Source organism: Panthera onca, chromosome A2 (genome assembly GCF_046562875.1).
Source record: "Panthera onca isolate mPanOnc1 chromosome A2, mPanOnc1 haplotype 2, whole genome shotgun sequence".
Taxonomy (NCBI): Eukaryota; Metazoa; Chordata; class Mammalia; order Carnivora; family Felidae; genus Panthera; species Panthera onca.
This window is the reverse complement of record NC_138340.1, coordinates 166,717,305-166,744,344: the sequence shown is the minus strand read 5'-3', so window position 1 is coordinate 166,744,344 and position 27,040 is coordinate 166,717,305. Positions and strand designations below refer to the sequence as shown.

Sequence of the window (27,040 nt, the reverse complement as noted above, 5' to 3'; positions counted from 1 at the left end):
TACGATTTCCTCTTTAACAGCACAACGGATGCCATCATCAAAACAGTCCTGTTGCGGTGACAGCGGATGCCCGAAGGGCAGGCCAGACGCGGTGCTGGGCACCTGTCGGGCTGAAAGTCGGCCGGTGGGTCTGGCTCTGCCGAAGCCGACAGAGCAGCGGAGTTAATGACTTGGTTTCACGTATTTGCATAGCTTCATCCAGATTACTGCCATTTAGATACACTCAGCACAGAAATGCTGACTCTGGAGAAGTCTGAGCCACACTTGGGGTTTCCCGTATCTTCACTGTAATTTTATAATAAACCATCCATACTGTGTCTTAGAGTTTGACTCCCAGCACGGCAGTGAGACGTAGCCCTGCGTCTGACCCGACATCCCGGACCTCAGAACATATAGGGGAGCCTCTCTGCCTCTCGGGGACATGGAGATTCAAGGCCAAGGCCCCCACCTCCCAGCCAGTTTCGCAGCCTCCCGCCAAAGAGCTGGGGCCCAAGCCTTCTGGTTTTTAAGACTATGTCGAAGTGTTACGTACGTGGCACAATCACAAGAATGAAAATGGTTTACTCGTTTAAACTTGACTTTGTAAATTCACAGATCTATAACGGTCTCCACAGGCACCCATGGCCACAAAACCCAAATCACCGAACCAAACAATTATCCCCGAAAACGTTCTCACTCAATACCGAATCATCGCTGTCGTATGCGCTCACTTACTTTCTCCATCTGACCTCACTCGGCAGGGGTGCTAGAGGCTTAAGAGAATTTCACGGGACGTAAGTTTAACATCCAGGGATAGATCCATATTATGTTATGTGTAATATATATTACATCCATTAGGCAATGGTTTTCTCATTCAGGTCATTGAACTTCAAACCTTTATTACCGCTAACAGTTCAGAAAACAGCCAGAGTCAGTCTAGTTCCAGCCCCAGCATCTGCCAGCTCGGTTCCTAGAACAGCCGTTTGTGCAGAAGCATGGCTGTGAGATGAGCCCCAGTCTCCGCTCTCAGCCTCCAACCCCTGGACACCCTGAGGCCGTCCTTGTAACTGGGTCCACCCCACTGTGGACGACAAAGGACGGGCGGGGGTTCAGGGAGGTCTTGTGTGAGAACGTCCGTCAGAAACAAGCCAGTGGTCGCCGTATCACCAGAACGGGCACCGAGCGGCCCCGGTTTTCCGACCAAGTCTCCTATATGATGATTGTCTCACTGACACCCGTCCCCGCACGCGATCGATGCGCGTACGGCCCCGGGGGTAGTGAAAACACATCCGTCTCACCCCAGCGGCAACCTTCCATGACGCCATGGGGCCCCCCCACGCTGCTTGCCCACCCCCGTCCCTGTCTCAGGCAGGACTAACCTAACGCATGGCCCCTTTAAACACCGCCTATGTTTTCTGCAGCCGGGGCCTGGGGGTACCTGCCTCTGAATCAGTGCCCCGAGCCACCTGCCGGAGTCTGTCTCCAGCTCGTCCCCGCCCAGCTCTGGCTAAGAAGCCTGGTCACCATGCGGTGTCCCCGAGAGCCCTGGAAGGGGCTGGGACGTCAGCGCCCACACGCCAGGGTGGGGGGGGGGGGGGGGTGGTACACCGCCTTGCAGGGAACTCAGGACTCATCTCCGCCTCCGTGTCAAACCGCTTCTCGAGTCACCGCGTTGGATGGAAGTGTTTCTTAAAAGCATTACGTCTCCCTGCTCTCTTGAAGACGGCCTGGAACAAAACGCACCTTCTCCGGGAGGCCGAATCCCAGGTCACACAACAGCCAACCCTCGCTGAGCTAACGGCGCGGCTGGAGCGCTTCCGGCTGCGGGCTCCCCTCAGGGGTCCCCCGAGCCGTGCACCCCCAGCCCTGCGCCTGGCCCAAGCGCCTCGTTTCTCCGCGTCCTCCCGTGCCGCCCTGGCGTCTGGCCCCTCGGGACACCAGCCCTCAGGAATCGCTCCCCTGCCTTTCGATGTCTTATTTCTACAAGTGCTGGATGCTTCCAGCCGGAGAGCCAAGCGAGCGGGACATTCGAGAGCGAGCAGACTGCAGGGGAGGGGGTCTCGGAGCCCGTGTCCCTGTAGCGTGGAGCACGGACCGATGGCTTCTGTGTTGGGGGGCAGAGTCCTTTTTCCCTCCTCTCGCGGTTGCCGGACGTGCCGTGAATGAATGGAGCTTCCATGTAGGCTGGTCGTGCACAGGTAAACACTTGATGTGTTTGGGAAAGGCCGAGACGGTGAGAAATTGCATCAGGTTATTTTAATCTCCATAGGTGGAGAGGAGCTGCGGACCAGGGAGTAGAAATCCCTGCTCAGCCAAAATAAACAGCAAACCGCGGCACTCCTGTCCCGGCAGACTCGCCTCCCCGAGTCTCCGGTCGTGGGTTACCGGGGCTCCGGGCAGGGATCTGGAACCTTCTAACTCACAGGGGGAGGGTGACCAGCGTCGCACAGCTGGCCCCGTCTCCCCGCCCGTGTGTCCGTGAGGTTCCAGGCTGAGTGCGGGGGCCCATGGCATCTGGGGTTACGAAGCCAGCGGCCCCGCCAGCACCTCAGAACAGCCCCTCCGAACCAGCCGTGCATGTGGACTCCAAGGGCCCGACAGCTCGCTCCTGCCGGCCGAGGAGGCGGCCTGGGCGGCAGAAGGAAGGTGGCAGCGCAGGCCAGACAGCGGGCGGCCGGCAGCCTCTGCTCTGTCCCAGCTGGCTTCCTCCTGACCGCCCCCAGGCTCGGTTTGCTGCTCTGGGAAACGGGACTGCCAGTGGCCTCCCTCACTCAGTTCGCAGGAAGCCCCACCTGGGTGAAGGAGGTGCCCTGAGAAGCCACAGGCCCCCACACGAGCCGGTGGGGGGGCACCTCCCTTCTCAAGCAGGGGGAGCCCTCACGTTGGGCCAGCACGGCACTTACCACCTGGGCCGTCCCTCTGGCAGTGACTCAGGGCGGAACGAGCGGCCAAACTGGCTCAGCGCAGAGCCTCCGAGGCCCTGACATCCTGGCCAGGCCGGGTCTCCTTTCCTCCCTCCCCCCCCCCCCCCCCCAGTGCCTGGATCCCCAGAGGCACTTAAGAGACGAGACTCTCGGGCCAGCACACTCAAGACTGCTTCCTCGCCTCGGCTCCAGCCCCGCCTCGCACCCAGCTCCCCGGGCCACCTGCGTGCCGGGCCGGCACACCCAAGATCTGGGATTGGTGGCGCCCCAGGCGTGCCACTCAGCAGCCCGGGGTCACCCTGTCCCACGCGCCCCGGCTGTCTCAGCCCCTCCGCCGGGACTCGATTCCGGATTTACATCCACTGACCTTTTTCCTGACTTTATCCGGTGCACACACGGTCTCACCCTGAGGACCCTCCCGGCTTCCCCTCGACAGACACCCGTTCAGAGCAGCACATGGGGGGTGGAGCGAGACCCGGGTGACAGAACCATGGACAGCTACGACGGGAGCGTGATGTCATTGGACGAGGCAAACTCTGGGCTCCCACCCCCAGACACAGCCGCCCTGGCTCACCGCTGGCCATCGCCACCCGTCCCGGGGGAACGAGAGGCCAGAGGCCAGCAGGAAGGTGAAAGCCAGGCAGGGGCAGGGCTAGACTAAGACGGTAACTTGGACCCCATCCCATGGCACCTCTCCATCGATGGCGTTTCTATCTGTCATGCTGTGAGTCAGGCCTTCCAAGTGATGAACATCCCGGGAGAGAGTGCTGCTGACCACGCTGAAAGCTCCATGACAGCATCCACCTGCTTGGTGCCCCACCCGGGTCACCGCTGGCGGGGGGGGGGGGGGGGGGGGGGGGTGGAGGTGGTGCATGGCCCGGCTTGCTCTCCCATCTCTCCGGGGGGCTGGAAAGAAGCCGCCTCCAGCCCCGCCGAGGGTGGCCGAACCAGGTGGCTGCATCGGAAGATGAGGCGGGCCGGGAAGAGATCCAGCGTGGGTCCCTTCTCACCTGGAGGCAGGATGGCACCTGGAAGCCGGGGGTGAGCGTTTGCAGTGCGTGCTCGACGTCCTTAGGAGATTCTGGAGTGCGAGACGAGGCCCCACGCTCAAGGCCTCCAGAAGACACCGTTCCCGGTGAGTCGAGATTACTGCAGTATTGAACAGACGAGGCACAGTGCTGTCTCCTGTCCAAACGGCCGTCCCCATCCAGCAGCTGTAAGGTCCCTCTCTGCCTCACACTCTCTGGTGGGACTATCGATCAAAGGCGTCCCCCCCGGATAGGCATCCTAGGCAGGCTGGCAATCCGAACAGCCTTCCCCCTGCATACAGTCGTTGGCCCGGGGGTGGGCGGGGGGCCAGGAAAGCCAGCCCTTCAGGGAGATCGCTGGGAATGCGGGGGACCCTCCAGGCCAGCTCTGCCTGGCACCCTCCCTGCCACCAAATGGAGAGCCACCTGGCAAGGAAGTCAACCAAGTTCCAACTGCAACAACACGGTGCATGGAGCTGGGCTGGGCCCACACGCACCTGCCGCAAACATTCCAGACCCTGAGTAATTGTTTAAAGGTCCAAAACATATCTGGAAAGGAAATAAAAATAAATCCTCAGGTCACTAGAAAGAAGAAACTTCAAGCCAGAGCCTTACTCTTGTAAAGTGATGTTGCAAGAGCCCCAGGGGCCACCGGGCCAGTCGTGGGCCCTCGGTTGCTGGGTTCTAACGACGGCTGGGAGGGACTGGAGGGCTGGCCAACGCCGGGATGGAGAGGCAGCCTTGACCCTGACCTGTGGAAGAGCTTCTGTCGTAGTGGAGAAGCTGGAAGGAGATGAGAAACTGACCCACCGACTCAGAGGCCAGAGGAGAATTTGGCTCAGCCCAGTGCTCTGGGTCAGGAAACACCCATCGCCCCCAGGAGAAACTGGGGACACAGGCCTACCACACAGGCATGTGGTCCCCCAGCTGAGAAAGTCACACCAACCCCCAGGGTGCAGAAGCTTTCCTCTCCTGGGGTCTCCGCCCTTGTTTTTGGTTCTAAGACAGGACTCATTGCCTTTAATTATTTCTTGGACCACATCTCTTCCCCAGACTAAGCCTTCTGAGGCCAGGGGTTGGGTCTTCTGTTTGCACCAAAAGGCATACCTAGCATGGTCTCAGCACACTGTAGAAGCCAACCACACCCGTACGGAATGAGTGGCCATAAGCAAACCAGTGACCAAGCTTTTCCTGATGTGTTCGGCATCCAGAAACCCCCGGGACGTGAGGTCCTGAATTCCAGGGCTGGCTCACAGAGTCCGTAACAGACCGACATGAAGAGAGAGCTGGGCGTGTTGTAGTTCCGGCTTGGCCGCCTCTCCAGCCGTCGGACAAGAGCAGGGCACTGGAATTACATCAGCCTCAGTTTCCTCATCTATACCATCAGGGACCGGATTGATTTCTCACCTTCCTTCTAAAGTTCCAAACTTCGATGATGCTCTCCAGAGATGACATCACACGAGACTTTTTTTTTTTTTGATGAGTCAGAAACTCAGAGGTTTCCCGGGATGCCTGTGGACCGTGCACAGCTCAGAGATGGGGATAATTTTCTAGACCACATTCTGTGCCTTCTTTTAAGGCAGCTCTCTGAACACTCTGTGTTTGTTTTGATTTTTCATCTTTGCTCTCTGAATGATGATTTATCTGCCTTTCAGAATAGAAGTCTAAAAGGCCTAATTGTGTGTGTGGCTTCTGGGGTTGTTTCGATTTATAAATATTTTAATAGGATTTTTATTCCTTCACAATAAATATCTTAGAAACCTTTGTACCAGGAGCAAACTCTGTGTGTGTGTGGTTTTTTTTTTTTTTTCTTACAAAGCCTGACTTAAGGGAGAGAGGAGAAAAGACTCAAGAACACTGAGTCACAAGAGTCCCTCAAGAGATCGTGGCCGTCCCATCTGCCCTCAACCTGCCTTCTAACACTCCGATGGCATCACATGCCCACTGTTCCTGCAGAGCTCTGCCCCTGCCCCAAACCTAAGGGGACGGCAAGGAACAGATATGCCTCCTATTAACTGGACTTCTTAAGGGACGTGTTATTGAATAAATAAGATACACCAGATACATAAGCCTCCAACTGGAGAAATAATGAGGCCAAGGTAGACAACAGAAAATCCCACAGTTGATGACCTAACAGCCCAAACCTTCCAGGAGAATATGCCAAGACCGGGGAAGGGAGAGGAGTCCAGTTCTAGGGGGGCGAGGGGGCCAAAGGTGAAAGGGGTTAGCACAGAGGGACGGCGGTCCTTGACTTGCCCTTGACCCCACACCCGTTTGCACTGGTTTTCCTCCGTCCTGCACAACTTGGCCGCGCGGATGTGGGCGCAGGTTGGAAAGCGCTTTGCGTAGGATTCTGGGTTTACCTCTGACCTCACCTCCAACCAGCCTCTGTCACTCCATCCTTCTTCTTGGGCTCAGCGTAAGGCCTTATAAGACCTTCGCCAGAGAAACCGCGTCGACAATCCCAGGGGTGTCTACACGGCACCCAATAGCTCTCTGAAAACTAAGAAAGACGATCCACTGCACGGACTCAGACGTTCGACGTGCTGGGGACCGGACCCGGGTGCCAACGCGCATCTGTCTTCCGTGTGGTGGGGACGGGGGTGGGGAATGAAATGTGGAGGCACACGCTGCACATTAACCTAATGGGTATGCACGAGAATAAATACTGTCTGGCCTTGAACACCATGATAGTAAAATGCATTATTGCTGTTCAGATGATGTTATGATGCTAGAAGCCAAAAGATGACAGCAGAATTGAACTATTGCCCAAAAGCAATTACTGATGAGAATTGATTATTTCTGCAAAGAAAGGTGACCGATGGATTCGCTGTCACATCGCAGCAGATTTGGGCAAAACCTGCTGTGCTTGTCAAAGGGACAGAGCTACCCACAGAGACCGTTAAGATCCGAGGGTGCCTCCGGATGCTGGTCCCGCAGCTCGACCAGGATGCCAGGGCAGCCGCCGGGGCTCCAGGCTCGTCCCTGAAAGACGCCACACCAGTCCTCTCCCTCCATCAGGCGACGTGACGCTGTCATCACGCTCTGAGGTGGGGATCGGTGATGCTTCGTTCGAACGGGATCGTAAGCCTACAGTCCTCATTCGAACGCACAGTACGCACCTAAGTGGATGCAAGTTGTTACCCGGGCCTTATTTGATTCGCCCAAGGGCAGGTTCCGCTGCCTCCTCTCCCCCACGCTTGCCTGCCGTGTCCGTAGGCTTTATACCCGCTCCTTCGCTAACGGCTGAGTCAGAATGCCACGTGATCGCACGGGCGTGCCATTTTTAGATTGCTTCCGAGTCCATCGACGGGCGCGTCTCGGAGAGGGACGGCTCTACCAGCCTTTCTGTGGTGGCATTTTGAGAACTGAAGGTGAGCATCTGGAACAAAAAGATCTCCCCACCACTCCACCGCCCCCACCCCATCCCTCCGCCACCCAAACAAAGCCCAACAAAACTGGGGCATAAATACATCAGGCTAAGAAAGAACACACGTACACAACATCCAATACCATCCGCTGAAGGAAAGAAACAAGAGAAGCTGAGACAATCAAGCACATACTTGGCCTGCTCCCATGGCCCAGTGAATTCAGCGGTTACCATGGCGGGATGGGGCCAGAGGGAGGACTCCAGAGGGCAGGCTTTGTCTGGGCACTGCTGAAACAGAGAGCCGGGATTCAGTCTGTTGGTTTGTGTACTTTGGGGTAAGCCATCCTCGCACTGAAAAGGCCTGGATGAGAGGTGTTGAGTTTGACTTGGTCTCATACCTTTGGGTTTCTCTTGGCATCCTGCCCCCCACCCCCAGGCCGCCCAACCTCCTCCAGGCCTCCTCGGCACCCCCACCCCCGGGGCCGTGGAAACGCACGGCACAGAGCACTCTCAGGGGGAGACGCCGGTTGGGGGTCTTCCCTCTCCGTGGATAAACTGCCGGTAGGAACATCCCAGATCCCACGGGGATGAGTCAGAGCAGAGACCAAAGGGATGCCCTTCGCACGGAAAAGGAAACTAGTTCCAGTGCAGTACAAGACCGGGCCCCCCCGAGACACTCTGGCAGCTGAAGCTCTAAGGTTAAGAGAGTTCAGTCCACGGCGATCGGGCGCAAACACACGCAAGTCCTCGGTCACAGGGGGAGAGAGGGCGAGAACAATGGACTGAGTGTCAGAGACTTACCCCCGTAATTCTGAGCACAGTCATCTAATCTCTCTTTAGACCTCAATTTCCTCATCTGTCAAATGGAGATAACAATATGCGGCCTGCCCGCACCTCAAAGTATGACTGCACGGATCAGACACCCTTTGAACACACATCATTATTAGTGACGAATCTCTCTGGAGCCACCGTGGATTGCTGCAGAAATCCGTCCGCGTTTGGAGCCGCAGTGCAGCTACGGGGAGTTTCCACGCGAAAGAGAACAACGCAGGAAGTTGTCTCTGAGAGCCAGGCACTCGCGTGCACTGGGATCCGTCCCGAGCAGATCCCGTCAGGGTCCCCGCGTGATGGGGTTCACTTTGCTTCTCCCCCGTCTGCCATTTGGAAGAGGCCGGGGGGAATTATTATTTAAAGCCACTCAGTTGGATTGAATGTCCTTCTCGTCAGATGAAAGGGGTGGCCCGCTTCAGCCCCCCTCTGCTTAAAAACAGTTGAATTCTTTTACACCCGACTGCCTTTGGCCTCTCTAGGCGTAATCGTGCCAGCAAAAGCGCAAAGTCCCAAAGAGAAGGGTGTAGCGGCACCGTCGGTGGCTCGAAACACAAAACCGTTTTCGTCCAGACGTGAGCACCTCGTCACCCCGTCCCTACGACACCACGACCTAAGCCTCTGCCCATTTTACAGACGTGGAAATGCGTTCGGGGGCGTTTAGAGGTTTTCCCAAGCTCACACAAGTGGGCGTCGAGGAGGGACGCGCAGCCCTGCCCACCTTGGTATCACGCTCGGGCCCCAGACTGCGAGAGCACATCCCGCGTTTGAAGGACAGAGAGGCGCTTTGTCACACGGGCCCCCTGGAAATCAGTCCGCAGCTGGGCGGTGACCTGACCCAGGACAGAAGCACACGCACATTCGACCGCCCAAGGGCGGAGAGCCCTCAGAGACTCACAGACGAGCCTGACTCACAGACGTCTGACATGACGGGCGCTGCCCACCCCCAAGGGGACAAAGCCACCCGAAGACCCCAGGCTGGACTCGGCTTTGGGGAAACCAGGCTGTGTCCCTGGATGTGCATGTCACAAAGGCTGTTGGAGCCAACAGTCTGCCTGAAACATAAAACTGACATCAGCCAGAGCCGCGATCCAGCAACGAGAAAATAAACGAGAGGCAGGTCACCCCAGGCGATGGTCAGCGCACCTGCCCGCCTGTGTTCTTCATGTGGAGACAGGCCCCCGTGAGAAGCTGGGGGCGCTCGCTCCCATGGGGGGCTGGTCGACGTCCCTGGAGACTCCGCACCGTCACGTGATGCAAAGAGCCCTGAGTCGCCAGAAAGGGGACCTGTACACGCGGCAGTTTGGGAAGCCCTGTCTGTGCCTGAGAACCTCTGTCACTCCTGAGGCAGCAGTGGCCCCTCCAGGCTCCTGCCACGAAGGTCCCCCGCGTCCTAAAAGAGGCACATCTCACTCAAAGACCAGCCAAAGACTGTCGCGCTAAAAGGTTTCTTTCAAGGTACACCGTGCTTCTTTCCACGGTAAACAGAAGTCGGTGGTTCGAGGGTTCATAGAAGCTATATCCTTGAGCACACCTGGCCTGAAACCCACATCAGTGGCTGATACCACTTAGCTTAGAAACACAGCCTTGCTGACTGTCTCTCCCAGAACTCAGGAGTGCAAAACGCATCCATGCTGAGCACTCACCGCTAAGCGGCCTGGGGTGTCGTCACCCGCTTGCCCCCGTGTGCCGGACATTATGCAGGCCTCCCGCTGGTGCTTTTCTGCCACCCGTGCTACAAGTGCCTGGCAGAGGAAAGGACTCACGGGAGGCCCGTAGCAAAGCAGCACCTCCCAGGGCTGGGCGCCACTTTCCCAAGCCCAAGAACTTGATATCCGTTACCCATCGCGGCCCTGCGAGGGGGTGACGCGGCCTCAGTTTTGAGCCTCAGCTCTCTGCGTAAAGCGGGACACACGCCTGCCTCCCCCAGAGTGGGGGTCGGTCCCGCCATCCGGGGGGCCAATACGGGAGCTGTCCCCGGAGCCGCGGTTCAGAGCAGGACGAGGGAGGCCGCCCGGCCCCCGCACCCATCTGCCCCGCGTGGGGACACCGTCTTCCCGCCCCTCCCAGAGGTCCCGCCCTGAGCGGTGCTTCCTGCTTCACGCCGAGCACAACAGAGAAACTTCAGGAACGTGACCACCAGTGAAGACGTTCCGAGGGCAAGCTCTCGGGCCGGATCATCCCGGCCGGACTCCGGGCCGCGCTGCAGGTCAGACGCGTGACCTCGAACGGGAGCCTTTGCCTCTCTGTGCCTCTGCGTCCCCACCTGCACGAAGGCAAGGGCGTCTGCGCTGACGGGTCAGAGTTCGTGCAATTGCAGTGCAAGGCTGGACTCCTCACCAAACGCAACTCTTGGGGGAGGTGCTCAGCAAACACACAGGGGACCCCGGGAAGCAAGGCTCCTGTGCCACATGCTCCCCCTGGCCGTGAACGCTGGCCGTGAGAAGAGCTTCTCCGGAGGGAGTTCTGCTCCTCTGTCCGAGCCGGCATTCCAGTCTCCCCGCCGCCGGGCCGGAGCCATCCTGCCCCGGGGTTCGCGCTCTGCAGGAGGCTTCTGTCTCCCTCCAGAAACTCCTGCCCCGGCCCCAGAGCAGGAAGTGAGGACAGGCGACCAGCAGCCCACTCAGCTTTTCCTAGTAAACATCCCCCAAATATTAGGGCCACGTGAAAAACACGAGAAAGACGCCCGTTGACCTACTCAAGCCCGAGGGGCTTTTGCCAAGGCCGCCAAGTCCAAAAGGGAGCCCACATCCTCAGTCCCCTCAGCGCAGCACCTGCCAGCTCCTGACACACCAGCCCCCGCCTCCTCGCCCCTTTGCCGCCCAGTGTTTTGTGCACATGGGGGGAGGTGTCACTGTCCCCTCTCCAAGAAGGGTCGGGCTGGGGGGCAGGCCACTGGCTGAGGCTGCCCGGCCTGTCTCGGGGGCTGGCTGAACGGGCCCCGGGGGCCTCTCCCAGTCCATGCTTGGCTGGTGCTGCAGCGAGTGCCCGACGGAGCCCAAAGTCCCCGGGGAAGCCCAGCGCCTCCGAAGCGGGGGCCCGGCACCACGGTGGGGCGGAGACCCCGATGGACACGCCCAGGGGGCAGGAGTAGCGAATTCGGTTCTCGGTCCCCTCACTGTAGACAGACCGTTGGGTCAGCTCCCCTGACTCTTCCGAGGCTACGACCGAGGAGTCAGGGGGTCGAGGGCTGCGGGACTGGAGGCACCTTCGCTTCAGCCCCCTCAGCAGACAGGACACAGAGGGCAGGAGCACGCAAGTGACCGGCTTGGCGGGACAGCACGGAGATGGCCTGCTGGGGACACGGGAGGCGCCCTCGGGACTGACATTCAGTGGAGCTGGAGAGAGACGGCCTGTGCTCACGGCCATGTCCGCCTTGCGTCCCTTTCTTCTCTCTTTTCCTTCCTTACTCCCTCCCTCCCTCCCTCCCTCCTTCCTTCCCTCCCTCCCTCTTTCCTTCCCTTCCCTCCTTCCTTCCCTTCCCTCCTTCCTTCCCTTCCCTCCTGCCTTCCCTTCCTTCTTTCCTTTCTTCTTTCTTTTTTCTAGAAGGAGAAGGTGCGGGGACAGGAGTTGCCCCGAGGATGTAAGCAGCGAGCTGGCTGCCAGGAAGTCCTGGGCCCCCTCAGAGCGCAGGGGGGCCAGACACGGGGCTCTGCCAGCAGCTCGTGGAAGCAGGAAGAAACGGCCTCCGGCCTCCCTGGACAGGGGCCACGAGGGGACGTGGACACCACAGAACCCTCTCTTCCAGGGTCCCCACACCGAGGCAGGGCCAGGCCGGGTCCGCCTCCAAACCCACCTCCGGGCTCTCTGCTGAGAGGCCGGCCGGCGCCGATTCCTGCCTCCCGGGTCTGTGCCCTCACTGCTCTGAGGACCCGCCATCCCGGCCTCACACGTGCACCCTCCCGTGGTCTCTCACACGTGCACACACACACATGCACGCTCGTATAGTCTCACGCGTGTGCACACACTCACATGTGCATGCTCACACACAATCACACACCCCCCCCCCTCACTTCCCCCCCACATCCGCTCTCCAGAAAGGGTCAGAGACTCATACACCCTCCGGCCCCCGGCCTGTGAGGCTCTGTGGCCGCTCACCAGGTCCCACCGGGACAGACGGGGTGCGGACACAGAAGGTCCCAGAGGACAGGGCCCGCGTGCCACCCCCCCCCCCCCAGGAGCTTCCAGGATCCCCATCGGGGAAGTCGGCAGAGCAGAGACTCTGAGAGGACTGCCCGGGGGTGCAGCCAGCCACCGCTGGTCGGCCCTGCCTTTTCCTGCTCGCGTTCCCAGGTGACCCTGACGTGCAGCGAGGGTCTCCTGTCCTAACTTCTCCAGGCACACTTGTGTCTTCGCTAGGTCTGGAGGTCCGAGGAACACGCCTCTCGCGGAAGGACTCCAAGACGGCTCTGGGCCCGCGGACGGCGCGCCAGAGCTGGGATCGGAACCACCAGGCCCGGGCAGGTGAGGGACCGCTGGCTGCCTGGCCGTCCGTAGTCCCACGCGCACAGGTGGCCTGTGGGTCGGCAGTGGCCAGGACACCTCTCTGACCCTGAAAGGGCCCCTGACACCCAAGGCCTCGCGTAGACCCAGGGAGGAGCCCCCCTGCTCAAAGCGAAGGGTGAGCGACTCCAGACGGGAGCACGGTCTGGACAGAGGCCATTGCACCAACTCGGAGAGCAGTGTGCTTCAGGCCGAGTGTGCCCGCGGCAGCACGCCCGCTCCCGGCCCCTCCGCCCGGTGCCCTCTGCCTGCTCTGCTCTGCTGAGGAACGCTGCCGGCAGGCGTCAGCCCACACGGGAGCCTGGCCCCGAGCCGGCCCTCGCGCGGGCGGGCAGCGCGGGCCTTCGGTGGCCGGGTGGCCTCCTCCCCGGCCGCGGCCGCTGGCCTGCACACAGAAGCTTGTGCTCGTCGGCGTCTGGACTCCAGTCCCCGGCCAGGAAGCTGGGGACGCAGACGCCCCACGTGCAGGGATCGGGTAAGGGCCGCGGGGTTAGGAGAACGGGGCTGACAGGTGCACCCCTCCAAAACTCAGAGGGAGGCCCTGGAGGGAGCACCAGAAACCCGATTTGCCAAAGCTGGAATAAAACCAGCAAGAAATTGAGACGGTAAGACGGGACAGCAAGAGACTGGGCAGAAGTCCCACGGGGAGGAGAAATCAAAGGGGAAGAGGTTCAGGAGGAGGAAGCAGTAAGGTTACAGATCTAACCAGGTAGCGGGCGCCCGGGAGGGAGCCGTGCGTGGGCTTCCTGGGGAGGTCAGAGCTCCCGCTGAGGCCCAGTGGGTACCAGTCTGAGGAGGGGGAGATGGGGGGGCGTGGACACTGGCGAGGGGGAGGGGGAGGGGCCAAGCTGGCCAGACCCCTTCCAGGGGCCTCTCCACCTAGTCAGCGGGATCTTCCACACTGGCTGAGCCAGGGCCTGAAGGCAGAGTGAGGAGGCCATCTAGCGGCGGGGGTCGGTGGGGAGGCGGGGGGGGGGGGGGGGGGGGGGGGGGGCCGGGAGGCGCCTCCTGGGGGGTGGGGGCAGAAGACAGACAGCCACCTGTCCTCAGCGGGGATGCTGGTGAGGGCCGGAGGGATGAGAGGGATGGGAGGGGGAGGGGCGGGGGAGGGAAGGGAGGAGGGACAGAAAGAGGGGCGGAGGGGGCGGAGGGATGGTTGAGAGGGCACCCGAAGGAAGGACAGAGCCCAGACCCGGCAGAAGCGGATCCTGAGATTACCTGGGACGCAGGGCCAGGCCGGGCAGAGCCTGGGGTTTGGAACCTCTGACCTGCGTGGGGAGGGGCCCGAGTCGTCTGGAGGGGGAAAGGCAAAGAGAGGGAGCCATCTGGTGTCTGGAGGTGGAAGACAGAGAGTGTCTGGTGTCTGGGAAGCGGGGAGGGGGCGGGACGAGCGGAAGGGAAAGTGGGGGGCTCGCTGGCGCCCTTGCTTCTACGGCAGTAAATACAAACTGCACGTGAGTTTGGTCCAGACTCTCGCCCCCCCACCCCGCCCCCGCAACCCACAGCAGGGAGCAGATGCTGGGAAGTAGGCATCGGGGGCGTTTCACAGGCCGCCCTTATCTCATCCCTGAGGATGGCCAGTCCCGGGGGCGGGGGGGGGGGGGCGGCCCCCCGGCAGGCTCTGGGGTGTCCGGGCGGGCGGCAAATGGAGGGGGACCCTGGAGTGAGGAGGCCAGCAGGCCTGGGGACCTCCCGGTGGCCTGACGAGGGCAGGGCCCAGAGGGGGGCCGACAGCTCCCTGCAGCTCCGGCTTTGGCCTCCAAGGTGCAAGGTGCGAGCTGTGCACCAGCGGGCGGCCAGGCTGGGACCCCCGTGCCTCCGGGAACCGTGTGTTGTGGGTGCCCGCCACCAGGCTGGCCCTGGCTCCACAGGGGGGGTCCAGGCCTCCTGGGGCACTGCGGCCCTTTCTCCCTCGCCCAGTTTGCAAGGAGGAAGCGAGAGAGGGGAAAGGAGGGGAGAGGGAAGGGAGCCGGCAAGGTGGGAAAGGGAGAACAGAGCTGTGGCGTCCCCGGGGCTCAAGGCCCGCACCACCCAGCAGTGTCACATCCACCCTGCGTGGTCACCGCCTGGGACAGGCCAACCCTCCAGGCACAGACAGTGTGACGTCTCCCGGTCTGTTTGCACCGTGAGCACAGACGCACAGACAGGCCCTGTCACCTGAGTGGAGACCCTCCTTCCCCCGCTGGCCTGGACAAAGTTGGGAGCTGCTTTCCCGCCTGACCCAGAGGCAGGCAGCCTCCTGAGATTGGTGACTATTCATTCACAAATCACAGGACGGGGTTGGGGGGGTGGGTGGTGGCGCAGGTGGGTTCCATCTCTGGAGGCCTCAACTGGCTGGGCCCCAATATTCTTCAGCATCTTGGAGGCCCAGCTAGATGGTTCTCAGGGTGCTCGCCTCCCCCGCCGTCCCCGCCAGAGGCTTGCCTAGGCCGCTGGGAACACCCCATTGTCTTAGGGTCGAGCTTTCACCTCCCGGGCTGGGCTGGGGTCCAGGGAGACACTTCACTTCACAGAGGGACACTCCAAGGTCTGACTCTCCCCGGGGCCGGTATTTCCATTCTCCACAGAGAACCTTCCCTCCCTCCCTTCCTTCTAGAGCAATTCCTACATATGGGTGAGGTGGGGGTGGGGGGCGAGAAGGCGAGGGTACGTTCTGCAAAATGGGGGATTTCAGATTTTATTTTTCTGGTCCAAACAGGACTCTTTTGGGGGTTATTTTTTTAATTCTGAAGGAAGCACAGGGACTGAGGACTCCAGGGTGGCTGGCTCTGAGCACGGAGCCCTCCTTGACCAAAACAGGGTCCCCCCAGGACCCTGCCCCCTCCCGGGCTGCAGCCCCCAGGCCCCTGACGGCTGGCTGGCAGAGCCCCATGGAAAGCCGGCTAGGCACGACGTGGAAGGAGCCTGAATCCCACATTAAGCTCATCCCTGGCCTGCACTTTGCTCCGATCGATTGATCGTGGGGGCGGTGTGCGCACAGCCTTGCCCACTCACCACTGCCCCCAGGCACAATGGGCCTCCGCCCACCACGCAGGCCCCAGCACCCGCTCCCTTCTCCAAGCTGGGGTGCGGCCCCCACACCCGCTTGGCCCAGCCAGCCGGACAGTCCCTCGGGTCGCCCTGTCCCAGCCCCTGAGCACGCCTGCATCCCATATTTTGGAGGGTTAAAAATAATGCATTCACTGAATCCCCACAAAAGAGTGGTATTTTCATATTTTTCTAAGGTGCTTAAGGCACTTCAAATAACAATGCTTCAGGTTGTGGTCAGTGACAATTATCATCAGAGGATGTTGAATATTCAGGAGGAGGCTCGGACCCTCTGTCTTTAAAATGCAGGGAGACCCGGCCTGCACGATAAAGTCTCCCGAAAACAACATTTAAATATAGGACCCGGGTGGCTTTGCCCCTCAAACATTTGAGAGACTATCTTTTTGATGATCAAAGCGTGGAGTGGGGGGGGGGGGTCTAGACTGTCCTTTAAAACTTAAGTTGGTTTTAACTGAAGCACCTACCATTCTGGAGAAAGGGAAGGGGGAACGCGGTGCTGTGCACAAAGCGGGGGGGGTAACCGGTGTTATCCCGAGGAGCGTGCCTCCTCCCCTCCCGCCCACCTTTGTCTCAGTAAAGATTTTTTTTTTTTAAACTCAAAGGCTTCAGGTGAAAATAAAGCCACGGCAGCAACAGAAAAAAAAAATTTAGTCTTTTTTAGGGTTAAACATCAGAAGACAAGCTTGTGCTGCTGTGGCCAATCAGATACGCCCCTGCCAGCTATAATATAGCACCAAGGGCAGCCTGTCTCGCAAGCTCTCCAGGCTTGCTACCATTTAAAATCAGACTCTTTTTGTCTTTTGATTGCTGTCTCTAGCCCCAACTCCGATGTGTTCCGTTATCAGCGACCAGCAGCCTGCCGCTCCAGCCCCCGTCTGGGTGGGGATCGGTGGCCAGTCTCCCGCAGCCGCGGCGGGCAAGGTTATATAGGAAGAGAAAGGCAGGCAGAGAGCGAGGGAGCCAGGAGCAAGCCAGAGCGCACGGGCACACACTCGCGCACACAGACCCGCACGGGGACAGCGGGAAGGCGCTGGGCTCCGGACGAGATGCTGCTGGCGAGATGCATGCTGGCGGTGTTCGTCTCCGCACTGCTGATGTGCTCGGGGCTGGGGTGCGGACCCGGCAGGGGATTTGGGAAGAGGCGGCACCCCAAAAAGCTGACCCCTTTAGCCTACAAGCAGTTCATCCCCAACGTGGCCGAGAAGACCCTAGGGGCCAGCGGACGATACGAAGGGAAGATCTCGAGAAACTCGGAGCGATTCAAGGAACTCACCCCCAATTACAACCCCGACATCATCTTTAAGGATGAAGAAAATACGGGAGCAGACCGGCTGATGACTCAGGTAGAAACCCGGCGCTGGGGCGTGGAATGTGCTGCTTTCACGGGGGTTCTGTGTAACCAGCGGCTCCAGACGGAGTCTGTTTGCTCTTCAGGCCGATAGCGAGGCGACTTCACCCTCTCCTTCCCCACCCACCTGCCTCCTTACCACCCCTTCCTCTTCTTGGAGGGGGAAAGGAGGCGAAGGGTCCAGCCGCAGAAGTTTAAGGTGGGGGTGGGCGGGGAGGATGGCCGATGTGGTCCACGGCTGTGGCCCTGATTTGATCTGTCCTGCTGGGATGGCCCTTCCCATCCTGCCTCAGCTCCGGCTTGCAACTTGGGGAGACCCTCCCTCCGGGGGCCTCTGTCCTTCCCAGGTCGGGGACGCACACGGAGGGAGGGGGCAGAAGTCCGCCCCCTGAACGTGAAGTGGCTTCCAGGTCACCCTAGAAATGCAGCCTGGGGCATTAGACAGGGGCGCTCGCTGGCTCCCCTTCTGCACGGGGCTCCTCCTTCCCACGGCCACCCCCACCCCGCCGCCCCCGGGGGGCCAAGGGCCCCCGCGTGGGGAAAGCCAGCAGGCAGAGCCCACAAGAGGCAAGGGCTCCAGAGGCGCCGCCTGGTCCCTGAGTGTATCACCCGGCCGCGCTGCCATTTCACCGTGGGCACTTGTGCCCGGCAGAGTGTGAATGTATTGATATTTCTTTAAGGATGCGCGTCCGTTCTCCCGAGCCGGCGGTCCTTGAGGGGAGGGACTTAGAACTTCTGGCATTGCATCACTCCGGTCCACCTGCCGGCACAGGAACTGGGGACTAGATATTAGCGGGAGGGGGCTAGGAGGGAACAGCAGAGCAAACCAGCCGTGCCCTCCCTCCGGGCCTCCGTCTGCGACTTCTGGCTGCCACCCTCCCGGCCAACCGTAGACTTTCTGAAACTCCATGCACGTATCACCGAAGCTGGAAATGGCTTTCCTGGCAAATATAGGTCAACATCCTTTTTATTGCCCTATTAAAATCTCCAAGTCCTACCTTTCGGGCTAGGAGCGCACCACCGCTGGCGGGGCGCAAGCACGGGGGAGAGCGGGCGGGGAAGGCGCCCAGGGGGAGCCCCTCCGGGCCGCTCGCTTCCCCGGCCCGATTCGGGCGGCCAGGCCGGACGGAGGGAGGAGAGGGGCCGCGGGCTGGAGCGGACGGAAGGGGCGGGAGGGAGCCTCGCTCTCGCATCTGCACGCGACCACCTTAAATCTGGACCGCGAGTGTGGACGCGCGCTCCTGTGCCCGGGAGCGGCGCGAGCCACAATGAACTCCGCGCAGGCCGCGGGGCGCCGGGGGCGCGGCCGGCTGCGGGGAGACCCCGACCCCGGTCACCTCGCGCCCCGCGGGAGGGAGGGGGCCTTCCCGGAGCCCCCCCACCCTGGAACCCGGGGAGAGGAGTGGCGCGGCCGGGGGAGGCGGCGGGGGCGGGGACGCGGAGGTCCCGAGCCGGCGTGCGCGCGGGGCCGCCGCCGGAGAGGGGCCCCCGGAGCCCCCGCCGCGGGTCGCAGAGCCCCGAGCGCGCGGCCGCGCCTCGGCCCCCGTCCCTCCGGGGTGAGCGGTCGCCGCGGCCCGGGGCTCCGGTGCCGTGCGCGGGGCAGGGCCGGGCCGGGGGCCGCAGCGGGGCTCCGACGGCCGGGACGGTCGGGCCCGGAGGGGGCGCGGCGCGGGCTCCGACGACCCCCAGGCCGAGCCCCGCACCCCCGGCCCCTCTCCCGGCCGCTCGCCGGGGACCCACGGCCGAGCCCGGCGCCCGACCACTCTCGCCGCCGCGCGCGCTGGCAGCATTTGAACTTCTGACCTTCTGTCAACTTCCCTCCGACGAACGGAACGAAAACAAATACTTTTTTTCCTTAGGCTAGTGGCCATTCCCGTTCCCAGCACAAAAGGACGGGGGAGGGGCAGCCAAGTGGGGGCGGGGTGCGGAGAGCCGGGCCGGGATTGCAGCCCGGACCCCACGAGTGTCCCCTGCAGCCGCAGATGGCCGCTGGGCAGTGCCGCAAGGTGCCCCTGGCGTACCCTGTCCTGCCCTTCCTTCTTCTCCCCTCCGAGAGCCGCGGAGGGGGCGGAGGCCGGGGTGGTGAGGGGCAGGGCCGGGGCCGAAGGGGTGAAGCCGGACGCCTCCCAGGCCGCAGGGGCCGAGCCCTCCTCGAGGACCTGTTGGCCCGCTGGCCCCGCGCTTCAAACAGCCTCCCGGATTCTGTCCTCGGGCGCGCGTGTCCCTCCTCCCCCGGGGCGGGCCGGCCCTCCGCGTCTCTGTGTGTCTCTGTCCCCCTAATGTGACTGCCGCCCAAGTCCCTCAACCATGGCAAGACCGTCCCCAGTGGAACTTTCAGAGCAGTTCTGGAACGCATGAGCTCCTGGTTAATATTAACTCGGAGAGGGGGAAGCGCAGACAGACGCGCTCGCCCCGCAGGCGCGGGTGCCAGGCGCGGGTGCGGCGGCCGGGGGGCTCCGGGGGCAGGAGGCGGCCTCCGGGGCAGGGCCCGAGGGCCGCGCTAGGGACAGCCTGGGACGGACGCCACGCTGAACGGATTTGTGTGTGCGTGGCGGCCCGGCCCGGCGCGCAGGTGTGGGTTTGAGGAGGGTCCCCCTGTTTGGATAGGAGGGGTCTGTTTTCCCGGAGCGGGGGGTGGGGGGGTGGGGAGGGCGTGGAGACAGGTGTGTGGGGACTGGAGGGGGGGGTCCCTTTTGAAGCGGGGACACCCCTCCCCCGCACTGGGGAAGCCGGGCGGCCCTGCTCGGGCTTCTGGGCACCGAGCGGCTGCGCAGACTGGAGAGGTGGCGGGGGCTCGGGCGCGGGGACGGACTCGGCCCACACAAAGCCCGGCCCGGCGGCCCCGCTGGGCTTCACGGTGGCTGCACCGAGCCGGGCTGGATTCGCGGCCCACGACCCAGCGAATCGCTCCCCGGCCTGGGCTTCCCGGCTCCGCCTGCGCCCGGCCCGCCGGCCGGGTGCACAGCGTCCCGCAGGCGCGCGCCGGGGCCTCGCGGCGCCCGGGGGAGGGCGCGTGCGGAGCGGGGCGCCAGCCGGGCCTGGCTCGGCCGGGGGCTCCTCGCCGGGGGCCCTCCGCCTCGCGTCCGACTGGCGCAGCCCCGGGCGCTGGGGGGGGGTGGGGGTTGGGGGTTGGGGGGCGCTGGCCCGCGGCCTCCCCATCCCGCCCGCCCCTCGCCAGCTGCCCCGTGGGGAGCTGCGACAGCTCCGTCTGCCCCCCCATGAGGAGGGAGCTGGGGCGGCGCGGGGCCGGGGTGCGGGCCGTGTGCGTGTGCGTGCGGGTGCTGTGCGCCTGCGCAGCCGGCCTGCCAGCCCGGCTCCAAACTGACCCTGGTTTACTGATTGATTTTCATGTAAAACGCGTTCAATCCTCAGGATGACCTCACTCAAACTCTGCCCTTCCGACTTTTTTTTTTTTTTAAGAAAACCGCTGTGACCTGTTACCGGGGCTGCCCCAGCACCGCCCCCGTCCCCCCCCCCCACCCCGCCAATTTGTTGCATGTTTAAGTCCACAAGCGTATTACTGGGTGTTATTACTGTCCGACACTCAGGACTTCTCCAGTTGCGCAACCTTCACCTCCCCCGGAGGCGCGGGCAGAAGACAGAAGTCCGCGCAAGTCCCTGCCCGGCTCGGTAGGGGAACCGTCCCCACGCCGCCGACAGGACCCCCGAGCGGTCTTCTGTCCACCGCGCTCGCCGGGGTCCACAGCCCAGCCGGCGCCGCCTCGCTCTGCGGGAGGTCAACTTGAAATTGCCCTGCGTCCCCAGCGTCCGCGTGTCTTGGGGACGCCCCTTGGCGATCCTGTCACCACCGGTTCCCCTCCTTCGAGCCCCTCGCCCCACCATCAGCAGGAACGTCTGGGCAGGGAGGGAGTCCACACACAGGGCCGCCGCTCTGCTGTTCCTCGCATCCTTAGCTGAGTGTGACCGGAGACATCCGCGGGGGCTCCCCCAAACCCCAGCTCCTCGTCACCCCGGCTCAGGTCACGCCTCTTCAGCGTCCCTGCGCTCCCGCAGCTTCCTCGCGGGTGGGGGGGGGGGGGGGAGACGCCCCGAGGGCTCCCAGGCCTCGGGCCTTTCCGCCTCCCCATCCCCCACCCCTCAGGCCCCACCTCCTCCCTCCACCTCTTAAGTTTGCTCTTCAAACTTGCAGGACGCCATTCTGCTCTGGGGCCAAGAAAACAAGAGGGGGGAAGGGAACAGGTTAAGGAAAACAAGAGACACCATCAGACCGCAGAAAAGCCAGAGAAAGGAGTTGTGTGGAGAAAAGGAATGCGGCTGTCCTGATAAAGAGTGTTTGTCGTCGGCCCGCCCGCACTGAAAATTATAGCTCACCTGCTTGCCCTTCAGTCGGCTCCCTCCTGCCCGGCCGGGCTATGGGCTCCCCGCCCCCCTCCCTGCCTCCCTTTGGCTGGATTCACGTCTCAGATAGGCACAGGGTAGGAGGGAGGGCCCCGAGATAACCCAGGGCTTTCCATTCTTAAGAAGCACACCGCATAGGTTCTGTTTCTACAAAGTTGCGCCCTGGGCCTCTCTCCAGCCTCCTGGGGAGGGAGTCCGGCCAGGGAGAAGGGTGGAGCCTGGCGCAGGTGTGGAGAAACGGGGCCACCGAAGGGGAGCTGGGGAGCAGAGGGCGCCTGGGGGGTGGGGGGAGTGGGCCACTGCCTTGGGGGCCTGGCCGGTCCTGCCGGTCATTGTGTGAAACACGCAGTTCTCTCGTTTCAAAAAGACTTCACCTTCTCAGGCCCATGGGCGCTGCGCTATGTCAGATTGTCGGGGCGAGGCCCTCGGTTCATCTGCAAAGAGGACCAGCCCCTCCGGCAGAGGCCCCCCCCCCCCCCCCCGCCGCCCACCAGATTGCCACGGCCACCCAGCCCCCCCGCGTCTCCACAGGGCCCTGATCCGCAGGCCCCGGGGCCGGGCAGGCCCTGCGGGGGGCCGGGACGGGTGGTGGGCCCAGACCCTCACATCTACGGGGTCCCCCTTCTCTCGGCAGCGCTGTAAGGACAAACTGAACGCGTTGGCCATCTCGGTGATGAACCAGTGGCCCGGAGTGAAACTGCGGGTGACCGAGGGCTGGGACGAAGACGGCCACCACTCAGAGGAGTCGCTGCACTATGAGGGCCGCGCGGTGGACATCACCACGTCAGACCGAGACCGCAGCAAGTACGGCATGCTGGCGCGCCTGGCCGTCGAGGCCGGCTTCGACTGGGTGTACTATGAGTCCAAGGCGCACATCCACTGCTCCGTGAAAGCAGGTGAGGCTGCCGGCGGGGCCTGCTCCAGAGCCCCCGCCCCCCTCCCACCCACCCAGCAGCTCCAGATCTGCCCACGAGACGTCCCCGCTGCGCCCTGCAGCCTGACTCCAGGGAGGGAGACGCGCGGGGGGGTGGGGGGGGTGGGGGGGGGAGGCAGCGTGGCAATGGCTCGGGTTGCTATTGTGGGAACAGACCCTATAGAGGTGCGTCCGCCAGCCAGGAATCGCCCCTGCCCTTGAGGCCACCGAGGCCCGGGGGGTCTCCAAGCCCAGATGCAGAGGGCACAGGGCTTCCGGAGCCTCCCCCCACCCTGCTTCCGGAGCCCCCCTCTGCAGGTGGCGAGACAGGGAGGGTGGGGGAGGGGACTCTCCCGGCGAGAGACTGAGCCCTGCAAGGTGAGCCAGCTCTGGCCTACATTCTTCCTCTCCTTCAGGGCTCAGGAATCAGGCGGCCCCCATCCAGCTCCCCAGCATAGGAGGGGCGCCCGGGGTGGGAGCCTCGGGCCTCTCCCCTCCCTGCCGAGCAGCTTGGATCCTAAACTAAGGCAACGCACTGGCTAAGCCTTTGGGGAGCGGCCTGGTGGGAGGTAATAAATCCAGTGGTTACCACTTCCAACATCTGGAGGCCGCAAGCCCAGAAGCATCCCCCCCTTATTAGGAGCCAGCTGGGTGTCCCTGAGCCACAGGCAGGGCCAGGAACACCGATGGGAGCCTGCAGCTGTAGCCGGCCCTGGCTGTGAGGGGGACTTTCCTGGGCCTACAACGCCACACTCTGTCGCTGGCGAGGAACAGCCACGCCAGGAAGGCACTGTTCCCGCGGCAAACAGCCCAACCCGGAGGCTATTTATGCAGATGTCTCCATCTCAGCCTAAGGTGGTGCATTTAGCAGAGCAGTTCGCAGTGAATTTCGGAGGACCTGTGTCTTCCCCGCGCCGTCCCCGCCCAGTTTTGCCTGTTTGTCTCCTACACCGTATTTTAATAGCATGTGTTAGCAGAAAAACGCTCTCGAAGTGTCAAGACGCACTTGGTAGCTAAGGGAAATAGTGGCTTCTTATCACAACAGAAGGAAAAGGTGTGGAGGGGGCGGGGGGGGGGGGGGCGGTGCGGGGCGCACGGCCAGAGAGGGAGGACGAGCAGGCGGCGCCCCCGCTCCGCGGGACTCCCCGGGGAAGGTCGCGGCGGCGCTCGCGGCGGGCCAAGCCTGTCCGCGGGGTCCCCCTGGCGGGGGTCCCTAGAGGTCTCCTCGCAAGTGAGCGGTGGTAATCCCGCCCCAGGATCCCGCCCGGGGAGGGCAGACCCCCGGGGCGCGGAGAGCCGCTCATTGGCATTCGGCGCACACGGGCCGGGGCGCGGGGCGCTGCGTGTCAAGCAGGGTCGTGCGACTCGACGACTCGGGCTCGCCTGCGCCCCGGGTCGCATTCCGGGGGGCGACGGCGGGCCTCCAACGGCCAGGCCCGCACTTCATGCCGCAGAAACCGATGAGAAGATTAAAAACCCTGTGTAATTCCAGCAGGAAGATTCTTTCTCGCGATCTCTATTTGCAAAACGCATGATCCCGGAGATTGGAATGCAAAAGACACCAGGCCCTCCCCGCCCCTCCCCCGCGGCCCCCTGCGCGCCGCCCGGGCTCCGCGCATTGTCCTCGGGACAGTGAGCCTCAGAGAGCGACGGAGGGCTCGGGAAAGCGGGTAGTCAAGGGGCCTTGAGAACCGGCCGCTTCCAGCGCTCGAGCAGGCCCCGCCATTTAAAATTCAAATACACATCTTGAGCGCTTGGAAGAGGGAGGCCTGGCTGTGCAAATAGTGCTTGTGAGGCCCGGCTTCTGGAGAGCCCGCGTGTGAATCGCAGGGGGGCGGGGGGTGGGGGTGCACCTGAGCAAATAGGGAGGGGGCGGCCGAGAGAGGGGATGAGGGAAATGGAAGTGGCCCCTCTTGCCAGAGTGTCTCCCACTTATGGCAGAGACCACAATGACAATGCCGGGCCCTTTATTGGATTTTAATTAGAAAATCCACACAAGCCCCGGATTTTCACACCTCGGCCAATTCCCTGGAATGTTTGTCCAGTTGCTACAACTACTACAGCTATTTTGCACTCCCTGGCCACCCCCCTGCAACACCCCCCCCCCCCCCGCAACCGGCCGGCACCGAGGCCCCCGGCTGGGCGCTGGGGGGCGGGCAGGCGAGGGGTCCCCGCGGCGCAGCGCGGGTGCGGAGCGCACGAGGGGGCGCCGCACCCCGCGCCGGGGGCGGGAGGAGGAGGAGGAGGTGCACCCCGGCGCCCGAGGGAGCTCGAGGAGGCTTCCTGAGGAATCTGAGTGGAGAGCAAATACCCCGCGAATTCAGGGCGAGGCCGGGTGTGTGCTGAGCCGGGGGATGGGGTGGGAGGAAGGCGGAAGGGAAGGAGTGGAACCGGCCTCCCGCCGGAGACGCCAGCCGACCTTTGTCACCTCCAGTCCAATCTTAAGAGAGCCGTTGAGGAATGTATCTGCAGCTGAACTTTGTCACCGAGACGGCGGGGCCGAGGGACAGGGGTCCGCGCCGGACCCGCCTGGACTCTCTCCCCGGAGCTGCGCGCGTCCCGAGTCTGGGGCGCGGGACCGCAGGCGGGGGCCCCTCCCCTCCCCCACCGCCCCCCCCCCCCCCCGGCCGCTCGGGCCTCCCTGCAGGCGCTCACCACCCTGTCCCCTCTTGTCTCCCTTCTCCTCCCCCCGCAGAGAATTCGGTGGCGGCCAAATCCGGCGGCTGCTTCCCGGGCTCGGCCACGGTGCACCTAGAGCAGGGCGGCACCAAGCTGGTGAAAGACCTGCGTCCCGGGGACCGCGTGCTGGCGGCCGACGACCAGGGCCGACTGCTCTACAGCGACTTCCTCACCTTCCTGGACCGCGACGACGGCGCCAAGAAGGTCTTCTACGTGATCGAGACGCGGGAGCCGCGCGAGCGCCTGCTGCTCACCGCCGCGCACCTGCTCTTCGTGGCGCCGCACAACGACTCGGCGGCGGCCGGGGAGCTGGAGGCGCCGTCGGGCGCGGGGCCGCCGCCGGGGGGCGCGCCGGGGCGCCGGGCGCTCTTCGCCAGCCGCGTGCGCCCGGGCCAGCGCGTGTACGTGGTGGCCGAGCGCGGCGGGGATCGCCGGCTGCTTCCGGCCGCCGTGCACAGCGTGACGCTGCGCGAGGAGGCCACGGGCGCGTACGCGCCGCTCACGGCGCAGGGCACCATCCTCATCAACCGGGTGCTGGCGTCGTGCTACGCGGTCATCGAGGAGCACGGCTGGGCCCATCGGGCCTTCGCGCCCTTCCGCCTGGCGCACGCGCTCCTGGCCGTGCTGGCGCCCGCGCGCACGGACCGCGGCGGGGACGGCGACGGCGGGGGCGGCGGCCACCTGCCCCCGCCCGCGCCGGCTGCGCCCGAGGCGCCGGCTGCGGCCGACGCGCCGGGTGCCGCGGGCATCCACTGGTACTCGAAGCTGCTCTACCAAATAGGCACCTGGCTGTTGGACAGCGAGGCCCTGCACCCGCTGGGCATGGCGGTCAAGTCTAGCTGAAGGCCGGGGAGCCGGGGCGGGCGCGGGGGGGGGAGGGGCCGGGGGGGGGGTGGGGGGGAGCGACAGCAAGGAACAGCAACAGACACGCGGAAAAGCGCACGGAATGAGACTTTAATTATAATAATAATTAATAATAATAATAATAAAGTAGGACAGTCCAAAGTAGACTATAAGGAAACAGAGACCCTGGGAAGTTTTGTCATTGTGTTTAGTTTATATATATATATTTTTGAATTTTTTTTGGTTGTTGTTTTATTTTGTTTTTTGTTGTTTTTTTTGTTTTTTTTTTTCACCTCTCCTGGCTATTTATTTGTTTGGTATGAATAGATGTTTTAAATAATATGAACCGGACCTTCAAGAGCCTTAAATAGTTTGTTTCTTGGATAATTTATTATTATCACGTGAACTGTACTCACAGGGGTGAAAGATTATTTTGTGAGGCCAAGCGACCTGCTCAGAGTCTATTTTTCTACACGTCCCTCGCCCTGACTTTCAGAAAGCCAACCTGCACACTCCATATCCCCTCCTTCGCCACGCGCCTGCTTTTCGGCAACTGTAAACTGAAACATGCTTCGTGGGGGTCCACAAATTATATTTTTATACACAGAATTGTAAATTAGATTTTTTGAGAGATCAATACTTAACTGAATTACATTTCATTTTTGAAATAGTGTAAAATATGAAAATATATTATTTTAATTTAACTAGTTTCCAGTGTAGCGGCCACCGGGCGGGCTGCCTTCATGGCTTAATATTTGGTTCTCATCACCATTTTGGCCACATTCTTGGAAGTTGAGACTGTTACGCACACACACGCACACGCGCGCACACACACACACACACACACACACTGGTTTTGTTCTGTTTTTGTTTTTGTTTTGGACAAACTGGAAGAACTCTGTTATTTTTAACTTCAAAGAATTTATTAGAAAATAATATTTTTTAAACGCGCACATAGCGATGAGCCCACAAGGACGGAGGCTGTAGTTTGTACAGAGAAAAACAAAGGATGTTTTTGCATTAATAACTTGAGAATTAACTGCTGTAAATTTACTAAAATGTATTTTTGAATATTTTGTAATAGTTTTATAGAAATAAAATGTACCACGCACAGACTGGTTAGTATATCCTAACTGAGAATTCCTGTCGCAGCCCCTCTTTTCTTTTCCTTTTTGGCTTCTCTGTCCGGGAACCTGGTGCTGACAGGAGTCCCCAGCG

General features: G+C 62.1%; 1 protein-coding gene and 1 long non-coding RNA gene across 3 annotated transcripts in view; one reads left to right on the top strand and one right to left on the bottom strand.

Moving 5' to 3' along the window:
• LOC144614281 (uncharacterized) overlaps positions 1 to 25,261 on the bottom strand; it is a 42,833-nt gene extending 17,572 nt beyond the window's left edge. For both annotated transcript variants that reach the window (XR_013551924.2, XR_013551923.2), the window contains exon 1: positions 25,153 to 25,261. This is a non-coding gene — a long non-coding RNA (uncharacterized LOC144614281). The remainder of the gene's footprint in view (positions 1 to 25,152) is intronic.
• SHH (sonic hedgehog signaling molecule) lies at positions 16,370 to 25,838 on the top strand. The gene is made up of 3 exons (XM_060629408.3): positions 16,370 to 17,023; positions 22,022 to 22,283; positions 24,996 to 25,838. Exons 1-3 carry the CDS (start codon positions 16,727 to 16,729, stop codon positions 25,820 to 25,822), a joined length of 1,386 nt encoding a protein of 461 aa, XP_060485391.2. The 5' UTR covers positions 16,370 to 16,726; the 3' UTR covers positions 25,823 to 25,838.
• The last annotated feature ends 1,202 nt before the right edge of the window (positions 25,839 to 27,040 follow it).